The sequence below is a fragment of the Palaemon carinicauda genome, chromosome 5 (genome assembly GCF_036898095.1).
Source record: "Palaemon carinicauda isolate YSFRI2023 chromosome 5, ASM3689809v2, whole genome shotgun sequence".
NCBI classification, from domain to species: Eukaryota; Metazoa; Arthropoda; class Malacostraca; order Decapoda; family Palaemonidae; genus Palaemon; species Palaemon carinicauda.
This window is the reverse complement of record NC_090729.1, coordinates 78,104,628-78,121,428: the sequence shown is the minus strand read 5'-3', so window position 1 is coordinate 78,121,428 and position 16,801 is coordinate 78,104,628. Positions and strand designations below refer to the sequence as shown.

General features: G+C 33.6%; 1 protein-coding gene across 8 annotated transcripts in view; it reads left to right on the top strand.

The window, feature by feature from the left end:
• The window catches only part of LOC137641352 (protein GOLM2-like), a 756,580-nt gene that overhangs the window by 555,378 nt on the left and 184,401 nt on the right, over nt 1-16,801 (top strand). For 6 of the 8 annotated variants that reach the window (XM_068373821.1, XM_068373825.1, XM_068373823.1 and 3 more), the window contains one exon: nt 1,190-1,369. The exons of the other annotated variants lie outside the window; for them this stretch is intronic. In XM_068373821.1, the coding sequence (XP_068229922.1) occupies nt 1,190-1,369 (180 nt within the window). The remainder of the gene's footprint in view (nt 1-1,189; nt 1,370-16,801) is intronic. 8 annotated transcript variants of the gene reach the window in all.

The window sequence follows — 16,801 nt, the reverse complement described above, 5'->3', positions numbered from 1 at the left end:
TTTTTTTCATTCCATTCTTCATTTTTCTCTTAGCATTATTCATTACTTATTTGTTGCACAAAATCTCAGAGAAGGTCTGCTTACGGTAAGATCCGTTTAGACTTTTTTACACAAGAATTCCACGATTGCAAAGCTTTTTTTCTATGGCTGTTGTTGCTTTTGCAAATAATGGCCTTATTCAATATATATACCATTTGAAAGGGCATTTTTGTGCATTTACATATGGAATACAGAAAAATAAAAAATATCAACATTTCTATTTGAATAAGTATTGTAAATTCAGTTACTTACAGTATAGAAACAAATTTATGTCCTCTACAATTTTCCAACTTTTTCCAACAATATATGTCACTCTTATTGGTTTGTTATATAGAAAATTTAGTCAGCATTTAATGCAATTTTCAGTTTCATTCCAGAATTAATTACGGTGCAAAACATCATCGTATGTACGGTGACACAAGATAGAATTTCTCAGAAAAAAATATAAATTTGTAATAAAGTTATTTTACGTGATTTAGATAATTATTACACTGATTCGCTTTCTTAAATATGTTTAAAATTGCAAAATTATTCTGCTTATTTCATGAAAAAAAACTTAATAAATTCTTTTACATAATTCAGTAAACCAGAATTTCATATTTGTCATAGTTTGGCCGTATCGGGATACATATGAAAATTTCTCTATAGGTGTGAATATTTTGCCCTAGCCTTGAAGTAATGACCATGACAAATATTTCATAGCCTGGATTACCAGACCGTTAATTGTTGTAAGTGTTGGTAATTATAGTTTAGTTATCTTCACAACGTTGAACACCAGTAACTATAAATTAACTCAACAGATGAATGATTGGTATCTAAAAGTTTTACTTTTAGTAAACGGCTCTTGAATACGTACTTATAAAACTTTCAAACCACATACTATTAATATCTAGAGCATTGTTTGTGTATGGTATGGCGTGAATTCATGTCAGATAAAATTTTGAATCTGCCACTTTGAAGCGTTTTATTTGGGCAATTTGGTCATTTTAAAAGGTGTAATATGTATAGTTACATGTGTTCTTATTTTCAGAAAAAAAAAATTTTAGTACATAGCTACAAAATTAGCTTTTAAGAGAAAACAAAGACCATTATAAGGCTAACTTTCATGTGTCTTAAGAAATACCAACATTCATAGAGCTGTGATTTACAGAGCCATATGTTGGCCCTGGTCAGCTAGGATACATCTCACGAGGGGCTGTGCATACTCGAGACTTAGGCATTCAGGGAATCAAATTTCATCGTGAACTTCAGATTCTTCCCCGTGATCCTCCCAATCTTCCCCGCAAGAAACCCAGATTTAGCGTAGCTGATATAGCCAGGGAGAATGCAGGTGTGTACCGTAATTGGTATAAGTGTGGTTGAAGAATTTCCTTAGTTTAGCTTTTTGTCTTTATGGTTTTGCATGCTTCAAATCATATTGCATGTTACATCTCAGTTAGATATTTCATGTACTACAAGTTGTATAAAAAATATCCCTCTCCATTGACTTTTCTTTGTAAAAAATCTAAAACTTTTAATTGCGATTATAAATTAATCGAGGAATTAATTTTTTCTTAAATTCATCCCTTAAGTTTGGCGATTGTATTTTACATTTTTTATTTCTTTACTTCTTATGTCTTTACTTTTACTCTTAACCTGTACACAAACCCTAATATTTTTCTTAAACATTATAAAAAACTAAATTTATTTAAAATTAAAAAAAAAACGAATTAATCTTGAGTCCCCTTGTGTAAGCTTTATTTGCAAAACTGTAAGATTACTTGTGAAGTTGAAAACTATTCTGTGATTAAACACATTGTTTGGCTCTCCTTTTATGCTTAGAAATAGTTTTCGTTCATCACTAATTTACTACTCTGTTATAATGCTGGGCTTAGTATAATGCTGAAGTACTTTTTTGTAATATTCAGATATAAAAATGACACATTGAAGACACCCAAGAAGGAAGATTTTTCCATCTGTATAACCACAGTATATTTATAAATGTAATAGGTTTAAATAAATACATGTGGACCGTTTTATATATATATACATATATATATATATATATATATATATATATATATATATATATATATATATATATATATATATGTATATATATATACATACATACATACACATATATATGTGTGTGTATATATATATATATATATATATATATATATATATATATATATATATATATATATATATATATTACGCCTATATATATATATATATATATATATATATATATATATATATATATATATATATATATATATATATATATATAATACATATATATAAAGGGCGTTTCAAAAAAATTTATATCGTTTGAGATGTAAATATCACATAAAATACATGATCAAGGCAAATGAAACTAAACAGGCTTAATGCTGAACATCATAAGATTTATTCCTCCAAATCTGAATGAGATATTCAAAGGCTTTTGGATTCCATGAACGATTTCACAAATGTTCGATATGCGGACCGCTTGAGACACGGCACACGTTAAGTCGGTAGTCCAGCTCCTCCAAAACACGCTCTAGCATGCCTTGGGTAACAGTCTCCAGTGCGGCAGTGATTATCTGCTTGAGTTCTTCTAGGTTTGCAGGAAGAGGGGGATTATACACTATTCCTTTCACATAGTCCCAGAGGAAAAAATTGCAAGGTGTTAGGTCAGGTGTGTACCGTAATTGGTATAAGTGTGGTTGTAGAATTTCCTTAGTTTAGCTTTTAGTCTTTATGGTTTTGTATGCTTCAAATCATATTGCATGTCACATCTCAGTTAGATATTTCATGTACTACCATCTCAGATATTTCATGTACTGCCAATTCAGCAGCACTCTGTCTTCAACACCAGCATGCCCGATCCATCTCCCTCACATATTGTCATTGAGATAAGTGAGCATCCAGTGTGGTGGAGCCCCATCCTGTTGAAAAATGAAGTCTTCATGTTCATTTGCAATGAGCTCATCCATTAGCCAGTTCTGAAGCATTTCCAGATGACCATTACCTGTCACATTTCCCTGAAAGAAAAATGGGCCATGAACATGATTCTTGGATATGGTGCAGAACACATTCACATTTGGCGAGCCCCTCTCATGTTCAACTGTGGCATGGGGATTTTCATCGCCCCAAATGCGAACATTATGCATATTGACTTTGCCATTCGTATGAAATGAAGTGTGCCGTGTCTCAAGCGGAGCGCATATTGAACATTTGTGAAATCATTCATGGAATCCACATGCCATTGAATATCTGATTCAGATTTGGTGGAATAAATCTTATGATGTTTAGCATTAAGCTTGTTTAGTTTCATTTGTCTTGATCATGTAGTTTCTGTGATATTTACATCTCAAATGATATCAAATTTTTTGAAACAGCCTATATATGCATATATATATATTTACTATTATACTATGGTCCCGTGGTCTGGGAACCTAAATATAATATTATGTATATTACGGGTGGGAAGCTTGATAACCTCTCGAGTTCCAAACTCACCTGAAAATATTGATACCCAAACTCTGAGACAATTATATAACTCCAAGACAGCAATATACAAAACACTGAATATCCAAAGGTCTCTTAAGTACACTTAAAATAACACTGGGTAATTATTGATATGAATGATTTAAAACCACCTCTTACTATGATTCATTAACAGGATACGAGTGAGTATGAAATAAACATTGGTGATTGAAATAAAACACTCTTTACAAAAATAAATATTCTATATAAATTACAATTTGAAAAGAATTTACTTAGTTTAAGACAAAAAAATTTAACGCTCTGAAAATTATATAATCACTTGACTTGAAATATTAAATCGGAATAAAACCTTAGACTAAGACAAAATAAATTATTACACTCTAATGCTTAAACTCTTAAAGAACTTACATAAAGTAACTGATAAACTTACTAACTTACGTATTTACTTGCACAGAGCCAGTTACAAAAATTTATACAATACCAACACTCACTACAACACAATAAAATTAAAATCATCTTTAACTTATTTCGTATCGTTTTAACACACGATTTACGTTGGGGCTCAGAATCACTTTGGAGAGGACACACTATAGGTACTGAGAGAAAGTGAGGGATGTACTTTGGTTCTTTCACAAGATGGCTGTTTCTCTTCTACTTCTATGCAGTTCTGAGGCCGCACATGTATATGAATTAGGTACTTCCAGAAGATTCTAGGACCAAGATATCGAAGCTTGGGGGTTGGCCTTAGGGCGAAAGGATAGTCAATGTTTCTCTCTCGAACGCGTACCGACGCAATAACGAGACGGCTCTCTCTCAGTTAGCTCCACGCACTCTTTGTCCTCAAAATAAAAAAAAAGATAAGATTTAATACTATGGTTTTCAAGAACCTTCTAAAACAAGTGGCACATGTAAGAATTGCGTATTTTTTCACAAATATGACGCAATACCTCATAAAAATATAAAAAAAGATTTACATAAGCCTTTATTCATATCTCGTATGGATCATATAACACTCCTAACAGCTTACGTAAGACTTCGTAACAAAATATGTGAAATAAAAAGTTAATTCTTAAAAATAACGCAACTTTACATATACTTACTTTAAGAAAAAATACAATGAAATTAACGACAAAATTCTTACGTAATTTGCATAACAAACGTATCATTACGTGGGAGGAACTCATCTTAAGAGCTGGTTATTCACCTCTTCAATGCACATATGAAAACAAATAAAATATCTGACTAACCTATTTACTCTACGCTAGATCAGCTTCGTTATAGTACATACAGTATGCACACATACAGTAATTCCTCCTTATCTACTGAACCCAAAACCAATGATTTGACTATCCACTGCTGAGGTATTGATCCCATTATAAAACGGATATATGCAGAAAATTCACTTACTGCAGCCACTAAGCTTGAAGCTCAAGGCAAAGTTTTTAAACTGTGCCCCATTCCATCACTAAATTGAGTAGGCAGCTGTAAAATCTTGTTTCTATGAAAGAGAATGGTGGTCTGAAAGCAAAGAGATTTTCCTTTTCTTCCTAACTTTCATTATTTTCAGTCTCTTAATCACACATTTTTGCTGTTCATTTCAGTTTAGTTTATTCTTGATACCTGTATTCCCCTCCTTCTTCTGCATTATACTTTTATATATATATATATATATATATATATATATATATATATATATATATATATATATATATATGTGTGTGTGTATATATATATACATATATATATATATATATATATATATATATATATATATATATATATATATATATATATATATATACATATATATATATATATATATATATATATATATATATATATATATATATATATATATATTTCTTTTGATTTTCTTTTTGTTTATCTTTTCTGTTATTCACACATTTTTACTGCTCATTTCAGTCCTTTCCGTATTTAGTATTTTCCTTAATTCCATTCTTATTCCTATCATCCTTATTCACTTTCATTAAGTATTTCTCACTATATGTTATCTAATAGATTTTATTTAAAGCAGATTTTTATATTGACAAAAGCACTGCATAAAATTTTATTTAAATCCCCTTCATGCTTAACCGAGCACCTCCATGTACAAAGATTTGGTTGGTGTTGATGAAATAATTTTCCATACCTATTTTTGGGGTAACGAAAAGCTTGCACTTTGTAAAGAAAGGTCAGTAAAGAAATCATAATATGAGAACTACTAATATAAAGTTAAAAAATTTTGATAAAATATCGAGTGAGAACTGCGAGGTCAGAAAAAGAAGGTTGATGTTGACATCTAGTGTTGCTCTAACGAACAAATTTGTTGTAAGAGAAATTTCAATTTTGGTTTGATTTTTTAGCATAGTTGAAAATATTCTATGTTATCATGTCATAATACCCTCAAAAAACTTTCTTTGGAAGAAAAGGAAAGTTTTCTTTTCATTAATAAAATGAAATATATACGTTTATACTTGTAAGATAATTTATACAAATATGAATTATGTAAGCTTATGATATGGTGAAAACAATTGAACTCGTATAAATTTTACTTTTATTTAAAAGAGAGAGAGAGGAAATATTGGAAATTTTTCATTACAGTGAACAAATATTACATTAATCTTTATCATACATTATGATTACGTAATCATATACAGAACTGTTTTATGTTATGGACTACAGCCTCTTTTAATAACTTCCAATCTTTATAGTATGGGTATAATGTAACAATGAGTGCCAGATAATTAGCAGGTTTTAGTGCTGAAGTTTGTTATTTTTTTCATTATTATTATTTTTTTTTATAATTATTATTATTATTATACTACTACTACTACTACTACTACTACTACTACTACTACTACTACTACTACTACTACCTTGAGGGTACAATTGTAATAGTCCAGTGATAGGAGGGGTGGATCGCCACTGGGTGGTGGTATATAAATCCATTCAACTTTCCTTGACCAATTTCTTTTTTGCATAGATTTCGAGTCTGTTGGGTAATCGATGAGTTGGGGATTGTTTTGTATTTATTAAATCTAAAAACTCTGAGAAAATTTATTTCTGATGAGTAAAATGCATATATTCAATTGGCATTTACTTTGAATAAAAAAAACACATGCACATGGAATCGTATAAAACTTTGCTCGCTAACCTCACAACTCCTGAAATAGGCCTCAGGAAAAATTTCCCGTTGTCTTCAGGGAAATTACGGGAAGGCTGCAAAATGTTTGACAATGTACACTGAAGCTGTTGATCATCAGTATGTATTCCATTTTTTGGTTATCAAGAATGTGTATGACCTCCGACTGAAATGCCGGATACATTCTTTACTATTCTCCTTGCTATAATTAAACAGAACTATGCAAGATATGGGACTTCTTAATGCTGCTGTCCCATGGCACACGCTGGTGCCGAGGATGAACTTCTGAAGAAGGAATTGTCTTATCGGAAAAAACAAAGGAATCCAACAATCAGTTGATACTGCTGGAAAGCAGACCTATATCATTAGTACCCGAATCCTCTATCACTTTCATTATCAGTAATGAATGTAATGATAACAACATTAATTCCATGAACTTTGTTTGACTTACATTTGAAATAAAATTGCAGTTATGGTATATATTCACACACACACACCTTATATATATATATATATATATATATATATATATATATATATATATATATATATATATATATATATATATATATAATTTTGTTAAGATATAGACAAATGGGGTTCTTAACCATCCATTCACATCTGCTATGAATTGCTTGCTACTGGAAAGTTACCATAATTGATGATGCAATTCCCAATCAAAGGAAGTGTTTAAGATTAAATTAAGTTATGAAATCAGAACCTTTTCTATGCCATGGTACGGCCAAAGTGTGAATAATATTAGCTTCTGGTTTGTTGCATTATTTTGAGTAAACATTTTCATAATATTAGCAGAATATCTTTGCAATGCTTGAAATGATATATAAAAGTAAAGAAAACGTGAAAATTACGTGAACAAGACAGTGGAAGACCATGGTACAGAGGCTATGACACTATCCAAGACTAGAAAACAATGGTTTGATTTTGGAGTGTCTTTCTCCTAGAAGAGTTGCTTACCACAGCTAAAGAGTCTCTTCTTTCCTTACCAAGAGGAAAGGGGCCACAAAATAATTATAGTGCAGTAGTTAACCCCTTTGGTGAAGAAGAATTGTTTGGTAATCTCAGTGTTTTTAGGTGTATGAGGACGGGGAAATCTGTAAAGAATAGTCCAGACTATTCGGTGTATGTGTAAGCAAAGGGAAAGTGAACCATAACCAGAGAGGATCCAATGTTAGTAGTGTCTGGCCAGTCAAAGGACCCCATAACTCCCTAGCGATAGTATCTCAATGGTGGCTGGTGCCTTAGTTCACAAAAAAGAAATATGCATATTCTGGTAACATGCTGCATGATGGGGCAAGAATATCGCCTCCTAAGGCTTTGTCCACCTCTACTAAACCTATGTCCCCCATTACAAAGGTTATACTAACCTCTCTGAGGCTGTATCTTTGCCTAATATGCTGGAAGTTTCACTTAAATCCGAGTTATCAGGTACACCTGTGGTGGGAAAGATGCTGAAACCTGATGAATCACCACATCTTAATTGGAAAAGAGAGAGACCTCTATTTCTCTAGAACACCAAAGTTAAGACATCAAATAGATATGATGTTTTGTCTGTTGATATTTCAGATCAACAAGAAAACAACTTAAATCAATAAAAAATTGAAGTTGAGGTCCACCATCCCCCTCACCAATTAGGTAAAAAAAAACATGTAAAAGGCAAATGTAAAACCTAATTTATTAAGACCGTCCTTTAAGAGGCCTACAGGAACTAATTTGAAACAAAAACTGCCAATGGGAAGACCTCATACAAGATGCCTTCCAGGAAATAAACCTTTTTTTTTTTTTTTTTTTTTTTTTGCTCCATTTTGCAATCTAATTGTCAGGGTTTATTTGCCAATTATGAAGAACTTAGGCTACTAATTCATGAGCATTCCCCCATAATTGTATGTCTACAGGAGAGTAAGCTTGATAATCCTCCAAGTCCTTGTGAATATATTAGCTGTAGGATACCATATGACCATCGAGTAAGAAAAAATGGCGAAAGTCTTATATACGTTCATCAAGATTTTCTCCAAATATCTTTGTCTATTCGTACACCTCTGCAGCCAGTGGTTGTACAGATTGATATAGGGAGAAAATATACAATTTGCTCTCTGTACTTGCCTCCAAATGATAACATGTATGATTATTTAGTAGAGGTGATTCAACAACTCCCTCAGCCTTTTCTTTTACTTGGCGATTTGAATGGTAGACATCATTTATGGGGCGTTGTTTTAGCAAAGACGAGGGGCAATATTATATCAATTGTGGAAAAGGAAGATGTAGTACTCTTTAATACAGGAGAGCCCACACACTTTCATGTTCAGATAGGTACCCTGTCATGCATTGACCTTTCAATTGTAACCTCCAACTGCCCTCTCGATTTTGGATGGAGAACGTTAGATGACTGGCATACTAATGATCATGCTACGAATGTTATAAATTCAAACAATAATCCACCCTTACAAAGATTGCCGTGATGGAAGTTTGACAAGGCAGATTGGAATAGATTTCAGGAGCTAAGGGAAATTGAAGGGAATGCAGAACAGTTTTAAAGTGTAGATGATGCCATAGACTTATTGAATGGAACTCTTCATACAGCACAGGTTTATTTAAACAACGACCAGTCCCTTGGTGGTCATCAGAACTACGTCCCCTGCACAGAGCTACAAGAAGATCTTTAACTCGACTCCGCAGACCTCATACTGAGGAGAATTTAATTATATACAAGAAATTGTAGAACACCGCTGTCTTCTGTATGGAGGAAAGTAAAAAAGATAGCAGGCAAATTTACCTCTTAACCCACCACCAGTGTTGGAGGTGAATGTTCAGTATGTGACTGGAGCAACTGAGGTTAGCAATGCCATGGCTAATCATTTCTCCAATGTATCATGCAAGTGTGAAGAAGCTCCTGGTCACCAGTATAGGAGCAGTAAAGAACAGAAAATTTTAAATTTTGCAAAAGGGAACGAAGAATCTTACAATGCTTATTTTACTGTAAGAGAATTTTATTTTGCACTTGCTACTTGTAATGATACAGCCCATGAACCTGATGGAATGTCATATGCAATGATTAGAAATATATCTGTTAATACTAAATTATTCTTTTGTTTTAAGCATTATTAACAGAATATGATATGATCACAGTTATCCAAGTATTTGGGAACTAGCCTTTATTTTAGCATTTTTAAGACCCGGTAAGGATAAGATTTTAGCAGTAAACTATCGACCAATTGCATTGACATATTCTTTATGTAAGATCATGGAGAAGATGGTTAATGCAAAACTGGTATGGTGCCTGGAGGAGAAAAGCATTTTATTACCTATCCAGTGTGGTTTAAGAAAAATGCACTCGACAAGTGATTTGTTGGTACGACTAGAACCCTCTATTTGTGAAGCCTTTGCCTCAAAACAGCACTATGCAACAGTCTTTTTTTACCTTGAAAAGGCATATGATAGATACTGCATGGAGATGTGGTATACTTGAAAACATTCCTAATTTGAGATTGAGAGGAGAGCTACCATTGTTAATTCAAGCACTCATGTCACATTGAATGAATGAAACTCTGTCAGGAAGGAGTAGTTCCCTAGGGTAGTGTGCTGAGTGTAACCTTATTTGCTTTAACCATTAATGGGATATCCTCTGCCATTCCTCAAGATATTTTCTCAACACTATTTGTAGATGATATCTTTATATAATTTACTGGAGCTAGAATGGCAATGGTTGAGAGAAAATTACAACTCTCAATCGACAAAATAATTCAGTGGGCTGATATGAATCGATTTAAGTTTTTGACAGGCAAAACTGTTGTTTTCCATTTCTGTTGTATTCGGGGAGTACATCCAGACTAGGATATGTACATCATAAGTCAACAGATCCCATTTGTAAGTGAAGCTAGATTTTTAAGATCGTTATTTGATTGCAGGCTTACCTGTGTCCCTCACTTGAAAGCTTTAAAAGTAAAGTTTGAATCTTTTAAAAGTTTTATCCCGGTCATCATGAGGGCAGACCACAAAAGTATTTTGAAGTTATACAAGTCCTAAATTTTTTTCAAATTAGTTTTGGGTGTGAAATATACTCTTCACCCACCCCAAATCGATTAAAGATTTTAGATGCTATACTCCCTACTACTGTAGTATTAGATTGTCCACTGAAGCATTTAGAACTTTGGCTATCACAAGCCTCCTTTGTTGATGGTGTCGAGTTACTCTTAGACCTTTACCAAAATTCTTCTATTGTTTGGTATGGGTTTAGGTTGCAAAGACTTCGTATTTCTTTAGCCTATCAGACTGCAAACCTCATAATACACTCAAATAGCCTATCAGACTGCAAACCTCATAATACACTCAAATAGCCTATCAGACTGCAAACCTCATAATACACTCAAATAGCCTATCAGACTGCAAACCTCATAATACATTCAAAATGCTTTGAGTTACACTCAAAATCTCCTCAACCTTATGGTTTTCAGTTGAAACAGTTGGTCCACAGTCTAGCTAGATGTAGGGTGTTTCATTTTAGGATATCATGAACCCCTCCATAGAAATTACCAGAGGTATCTTTTTGTAAATATTTTATTGGTGTTAAAAAGAATGTGACTGACTTCAAAGCCAGGTCTCATTTCATGGAAAATGATGCAGAATATTGGGAATCAACTTTTATATATACTGATGGGTTCAAATCTAATGCTGGGGTTTGATTTAGAGTATACTGTACAGTAATGCTTTTAATTGTAGAGGTGCACTTCCTCTAACAGCTTCTATATTTACTGCCGAACTGTATGGCATGCTAACCGCTATTGAGAAAATAGCATAGGAGGAGGAGGGCAGTTTTACTATTTTTAGTGATGCAAGGAGTTTCCTTCAAGCTTTATAAGTTTTTAATTCCAGTAACCCTTTAGTTTTAAAAATTTTAGAATGGCTTTTTATTATTTGACTGAGAGGTATAACTTCAAGAGTTCCGGCATATGTAGGTGTGTCTGGAAATGAGAACGCAGATTGACTGGCAAAGTATGCTGCAGCTGAGTTGCTACTAATAAGATATCCCATTCTCTGTGATAATTGTTTACCATGCATTAAGAATTTGATTAGTAGGAAATAAGATGAGAGAAATAATGAATGTTACATCCTCATGGAGGTATAACATAATGCCCCGAAAGGGGGAGACTGCTCTTTGTTCACTCCGCATTGGTCACACTTGGTTGACACGTTAATTTCTGCTAACTGGTCAATACCCGCCAAATTTTAACGACTGTGAGGTTTTTCTTGACTGCTCGAAGTGAGGAGGCCAGGTTCATCCTTGCCAAGTGTTTTACAATGCTAGCAGTATTTTTATATTTATTTCTGATGTAGGTCATCTGAATGCTATTTAAAATTTATAAGGACATCTTTGCTTCTATGGTTTTAACTTGAATATTTTTTCTCTTTTATAACAAACGAAATTGGCGTCAATGACTTTCAATGTCAGGATGCCAGAGAATTTTAAATCACTCAACCAATCAAGATAAAGCTGAATAAATTGTTCCATATAATCCACAAATGAAATGAAAAGATTTGTGAGCAATTTGTTTTAACAATTTATGTAACTAAATTTACGTTAAAGTAGTTTTGTATAGAAATATTCATATTTTTACGTTTGTATACCATACGAAATACAGAATTCCCTTTCAAATGATATATAAAACATGACAATTGCAATTATTTGCAAACATTCAAACTCATAGATAAAATTTTCCATGCACTCATAAGATTCTCTGTTAAAAAACAGTTATAGTCCTTTTTTTACCTCAAGCATACCTTCTCTGTCATTTTGCGTAATAACTAAATAGTGAAAAACACTAGGAAAAAAGGAAGAGGGCAATGGAAAGTTGAATACGTAGATTTCTTATATAATTCATATATATAAAAGGAAAAGGTTTTGTGAAAAAATTTACCAATTTTAGAGGAAAGACCATGAACCTAGATTTTTTATTAATTTTTTTTATATAGAAATATTCTTATTTTCACAATTTTCTATATAGCCTACCATGTGCAAACAAAGATTGCCCTTCCAAATGGTATATGGTGCATGATAATTTGCAAAACAAACAGTCCCGCATAAAAAGTATAAGCATACGTAAAAATTGTTTTGTGTAATAACTACAAAAAAAGAAAAGATTACAGTTTTTATATATATATATATATATATATATATATATATATATATATATATATATATATAAATGTATATATACATTTGTATTTTGGCGTTGGAATGTCTGCATCCATTACATCCGCTGGCGTGGATGTTTCTACATCCGTTATTGATGCCTGCTTCGATGAATGGGAGGAGGTACCACGGTTTAGAGGTATTTGCATTTGAAGCTATATGTGAGAGTATTAGATGATCTCAGCCATCCCGAAGATGGTTTGTACCTTTTTGACGGAACTATTCTCAAGTGTTGGGTCGTCAGAATCCAGGGGGATCCAATGTTGGGGTAGGACTCTCGGCTTTTGTCCCGAAGCCTATCATTATAGATATGTGGAGGATGTTTGCATAGTTTTTTGGTCTCAGTCCTAACAGGCATGTTCATCTTACACCTGTGCCTCTATATCTGTTTTGGTGCTATCCTTCGGGTAGAGTATGGAATGGATCATCTGGGAAACATACTATCATTGCGCCTTTAGTAGAGGATGCAAATTTCCTTTCCAGCATGTGATGCCTTAATATTCTTGAGCAGGTGAATCAAACTATTTCAAATCAAAATTTACCTTTTTATTTTTTCCGATGGATTCTATCTACAAAGATAGAATATGCTGACTCGCCCCCAGCACTGTTGACGACCTCTATGCAATTCATTTAAAGAAAATCCCATTGACGACCTAGGAGCTAAAAAGTACTATTCTTTGAATATTCGAAAAAAGGGTAACTTGGGCAACACAGGAAAATCCTTCATATTACCTAAGTTCCATTAGAAGCCAATTATGATGTGCTACATTAGATATTTGAATGCTATGGATTAATAAAAGAAATTAGAGTGAAACTTCTAGATGATAAATGGGATTCTTGGTTATCATTTAACTGCCATGAGGAAGCATTCAATGCAAGCCATAACATTATAAACATTAAAGTAGGCAATATGAATATTAAAGGTGCTCTGTGTGATGAGTTACCTAAAGATCTGGATGTCTGCAGATCAGCAAACTGGGTTGATAAAGAGAGAAAAAGTAATGCCCCCCCCCCCAAAAAAAAAAAAGCCAAAACCACCAATGTGGCTTGTTCAATCTACTGGATGTACAGAAAATTATTCTAAGATCTGCAAATTTCTTCATAGGAATGTAGGAACGATCGCACTTGGAGATATATCTCGATTTGGTATGAGAAGTTACTTGATAAAGGCCAAGTCATATGCACAGTCTGTTATATTGTCCAATTTAAAGACGAACAATGATGATATAAAATTGGACATCAAAACCCTTCTAAACTTTAGCTATGGAAGGGGAATGGTTTTCAATAGAGATCGATAGGAATTTATGGAAAAAGAGATATTGGTTATGTGTCTATTATCAGTGTAGAAAGTACATAAAGTACCTGGAACATCAATGATTATCTTTACTTTCTAAGATGATGATGTACCTTTCCACATTGACATAGAAAATGAAAGGATTAGAGTTAAACCTTTTAAGCAGAGGCCACTGCAATGTTTCAATTGCTTTAAATTTGGGCATCCTTCCAAAGTCTGTAAGAATGATCAAATTTGTAATACTTGCTCCAATCTTTACTATGGAGATTGTACACTTAAGGCAAGGTGCTGGAACTGCAACTCTAATTATAAATATAATGATAGGAGCTGCCAGTTATTTAGAAGAAGCTGAAGGGAAGGTGCTTAAACTGCAACTCTAATTATAAATATATTGATAGGAGCTGCCAGTTATTTAGAAGAAGCTGCCCTCAATAAATCAATTATTGAACATGTAAGCGTGGGGCATGCCAAGCGAATATAAATAAATCAACTACCTATGTAAAGACATTGAAAACGGAAGAAAAAGTTCATTGGGAGTCATGTAACCCACCTACTACTGTAGGTAGTTCTCGAAAAAGAAATTCACCATCTACTGATAAAGTGCTGCATAATAAGGCAAGAATATCTCCTCCTAAAGATTGACCATTGTAAATCAACAAAAAGACATTGCCCACCATTATCCAACCTTTATCCCCAATTACAAAGGATAGCACTAACCTCTCCCAGGCCATGTCCTTGCAGGATTTTATGGAGATTCCACTTGAAACCAAGTTACCAGGTGAACCTGTAGTGGGAAAGGTACATAAACCTCGTAGCTCACCACCTATTAATCAAAAAAGAGAGAGACCTCCATCTCACTCAACCCCTTCTATAAGAAATATTAGTCATGACATCAAATATATATGATGTTTTGTATGTTGATTTTAGTGATCAACCAGAAGACAATTTAAATAAATCAGAAATTCAACTTGACGTCCACCATCCCCCTCAACAATTAGATCAAAAGGGCAAAAACAATATCACAAACACAAAACCCAATTTATCAAGACTCCCTCTTTTAAAACCACCGGGAAATAGTGTTAGATCAAAAATTGCTAATGGGAAGACTTCATACCAGAGATCTTCCAAAAAGTAAATAAACCATAGTTTTTCCCTACATTTTGCAATGGAATTTTCAGGGTCTAAGGGCCAAATATGAAGAACTTAAGCTCTTAATTCACGAGCATTCCCCCATAATTGTATGTCTACAGGAAAGCAAGCTTGATGCTAATACTCCTTGTCCTCATGAATATATTAGCTATAGAACACCTTATGATCACCGAGTAGAGAGCCATGGTAAAAGTCTCATATACATTCGTTGAGATGTTCCTCAAATATCTTTGCCTATCCGTACACCTCTGCAGGCAGTTGTACAGATTGATATAAGGAGAAAATATACAATATCCTCTCTATCCTTGCCTCCAAATGATAACATATTGTATGGTAATTTAGTAGAGGTGATTAAACAACTCCCTCAACCTTTTCTTTCAACTAGAGATTTGAATGGTAGACATCCTTTGTGGGATGATGTTTTAGCAAACACAAGGGGCAATATTATATCATCAATAGTAGAAAACGAGGATGTTGGACTCCTTAATACAGGAGAGCCCACACACTTCCATGTTCAGACAGGTACCTTGTCAAGCATTGACCTTTCAATTGGAAGCTCTAACTGCCTTCTTGATTTCGATTGGAGGACATTAGATAATTGGCATACTAGTGATCATGCACCAATCATTGTAAACACCAACAATGGTCCTCCTTTACAAAGGTTGCCACGATGGAATCTTGAGAGGGAGAACTGGGTTAAATTTTGTGAGCTAAGTGAAATCGAGGGGAGTGCAGAACAGTTTGAAAGTATTGATGATACCATAGTCCTGCTTAATGGAACTCTCCATACAGCAGAAATCAATTCGACTTCCCAAACCACGGGATTATTCAAATGATGACCAGTCCCATGGTGGTCTTCAGAATTAACTCTCTTGCACAGAGCCACCGTAAAATCTCTGATTAGATTGCATAGATGCCGTACTGAGGAAAATTTGATGACATACAAAAAGTCTAGTGCAAAGTTTCGTCATGCCATGAAAGAAGCTAGGTGCCCTTCTTGGATATCTTTTGTTTCCTCACTCAACAGTAGAACACCACCATCTTCTGTATGGAGGAAAATAAAAAGATTGCAAGCAAATTTACCCCAAACCCACCATCAGTGTTGAAGGTGAACACTCAGTGTGTGACTGAAGCAAATAGTGTTAGCAATGCCCTGGCTGATCATTTTTCAAATGTATCATGCAAGTGTGAAGGAGCTCCTAGTCACCAGTATAGGAGCATTGAAGAAAAGATCATTTTAAATTTTGCTACAGGAAGGGAAGAGTCATATATTCTCCTTTTACTGAAAGAGATTTTGATTCCGCACTTGCTATTTGTAACGATACAGTCCCTAGATCCGATGGAATTCCATATGCAATGATTAAACATGTACCTTTAATACAAAGTTATTTATTATAAACATTATTTATAGAATATGGCATGTTCATAGTTATCCAAGTGTTTGGGAACCAGCCATTATTTTAGCCTTTTTAAAACCTGGTAAGGACAAATTTTT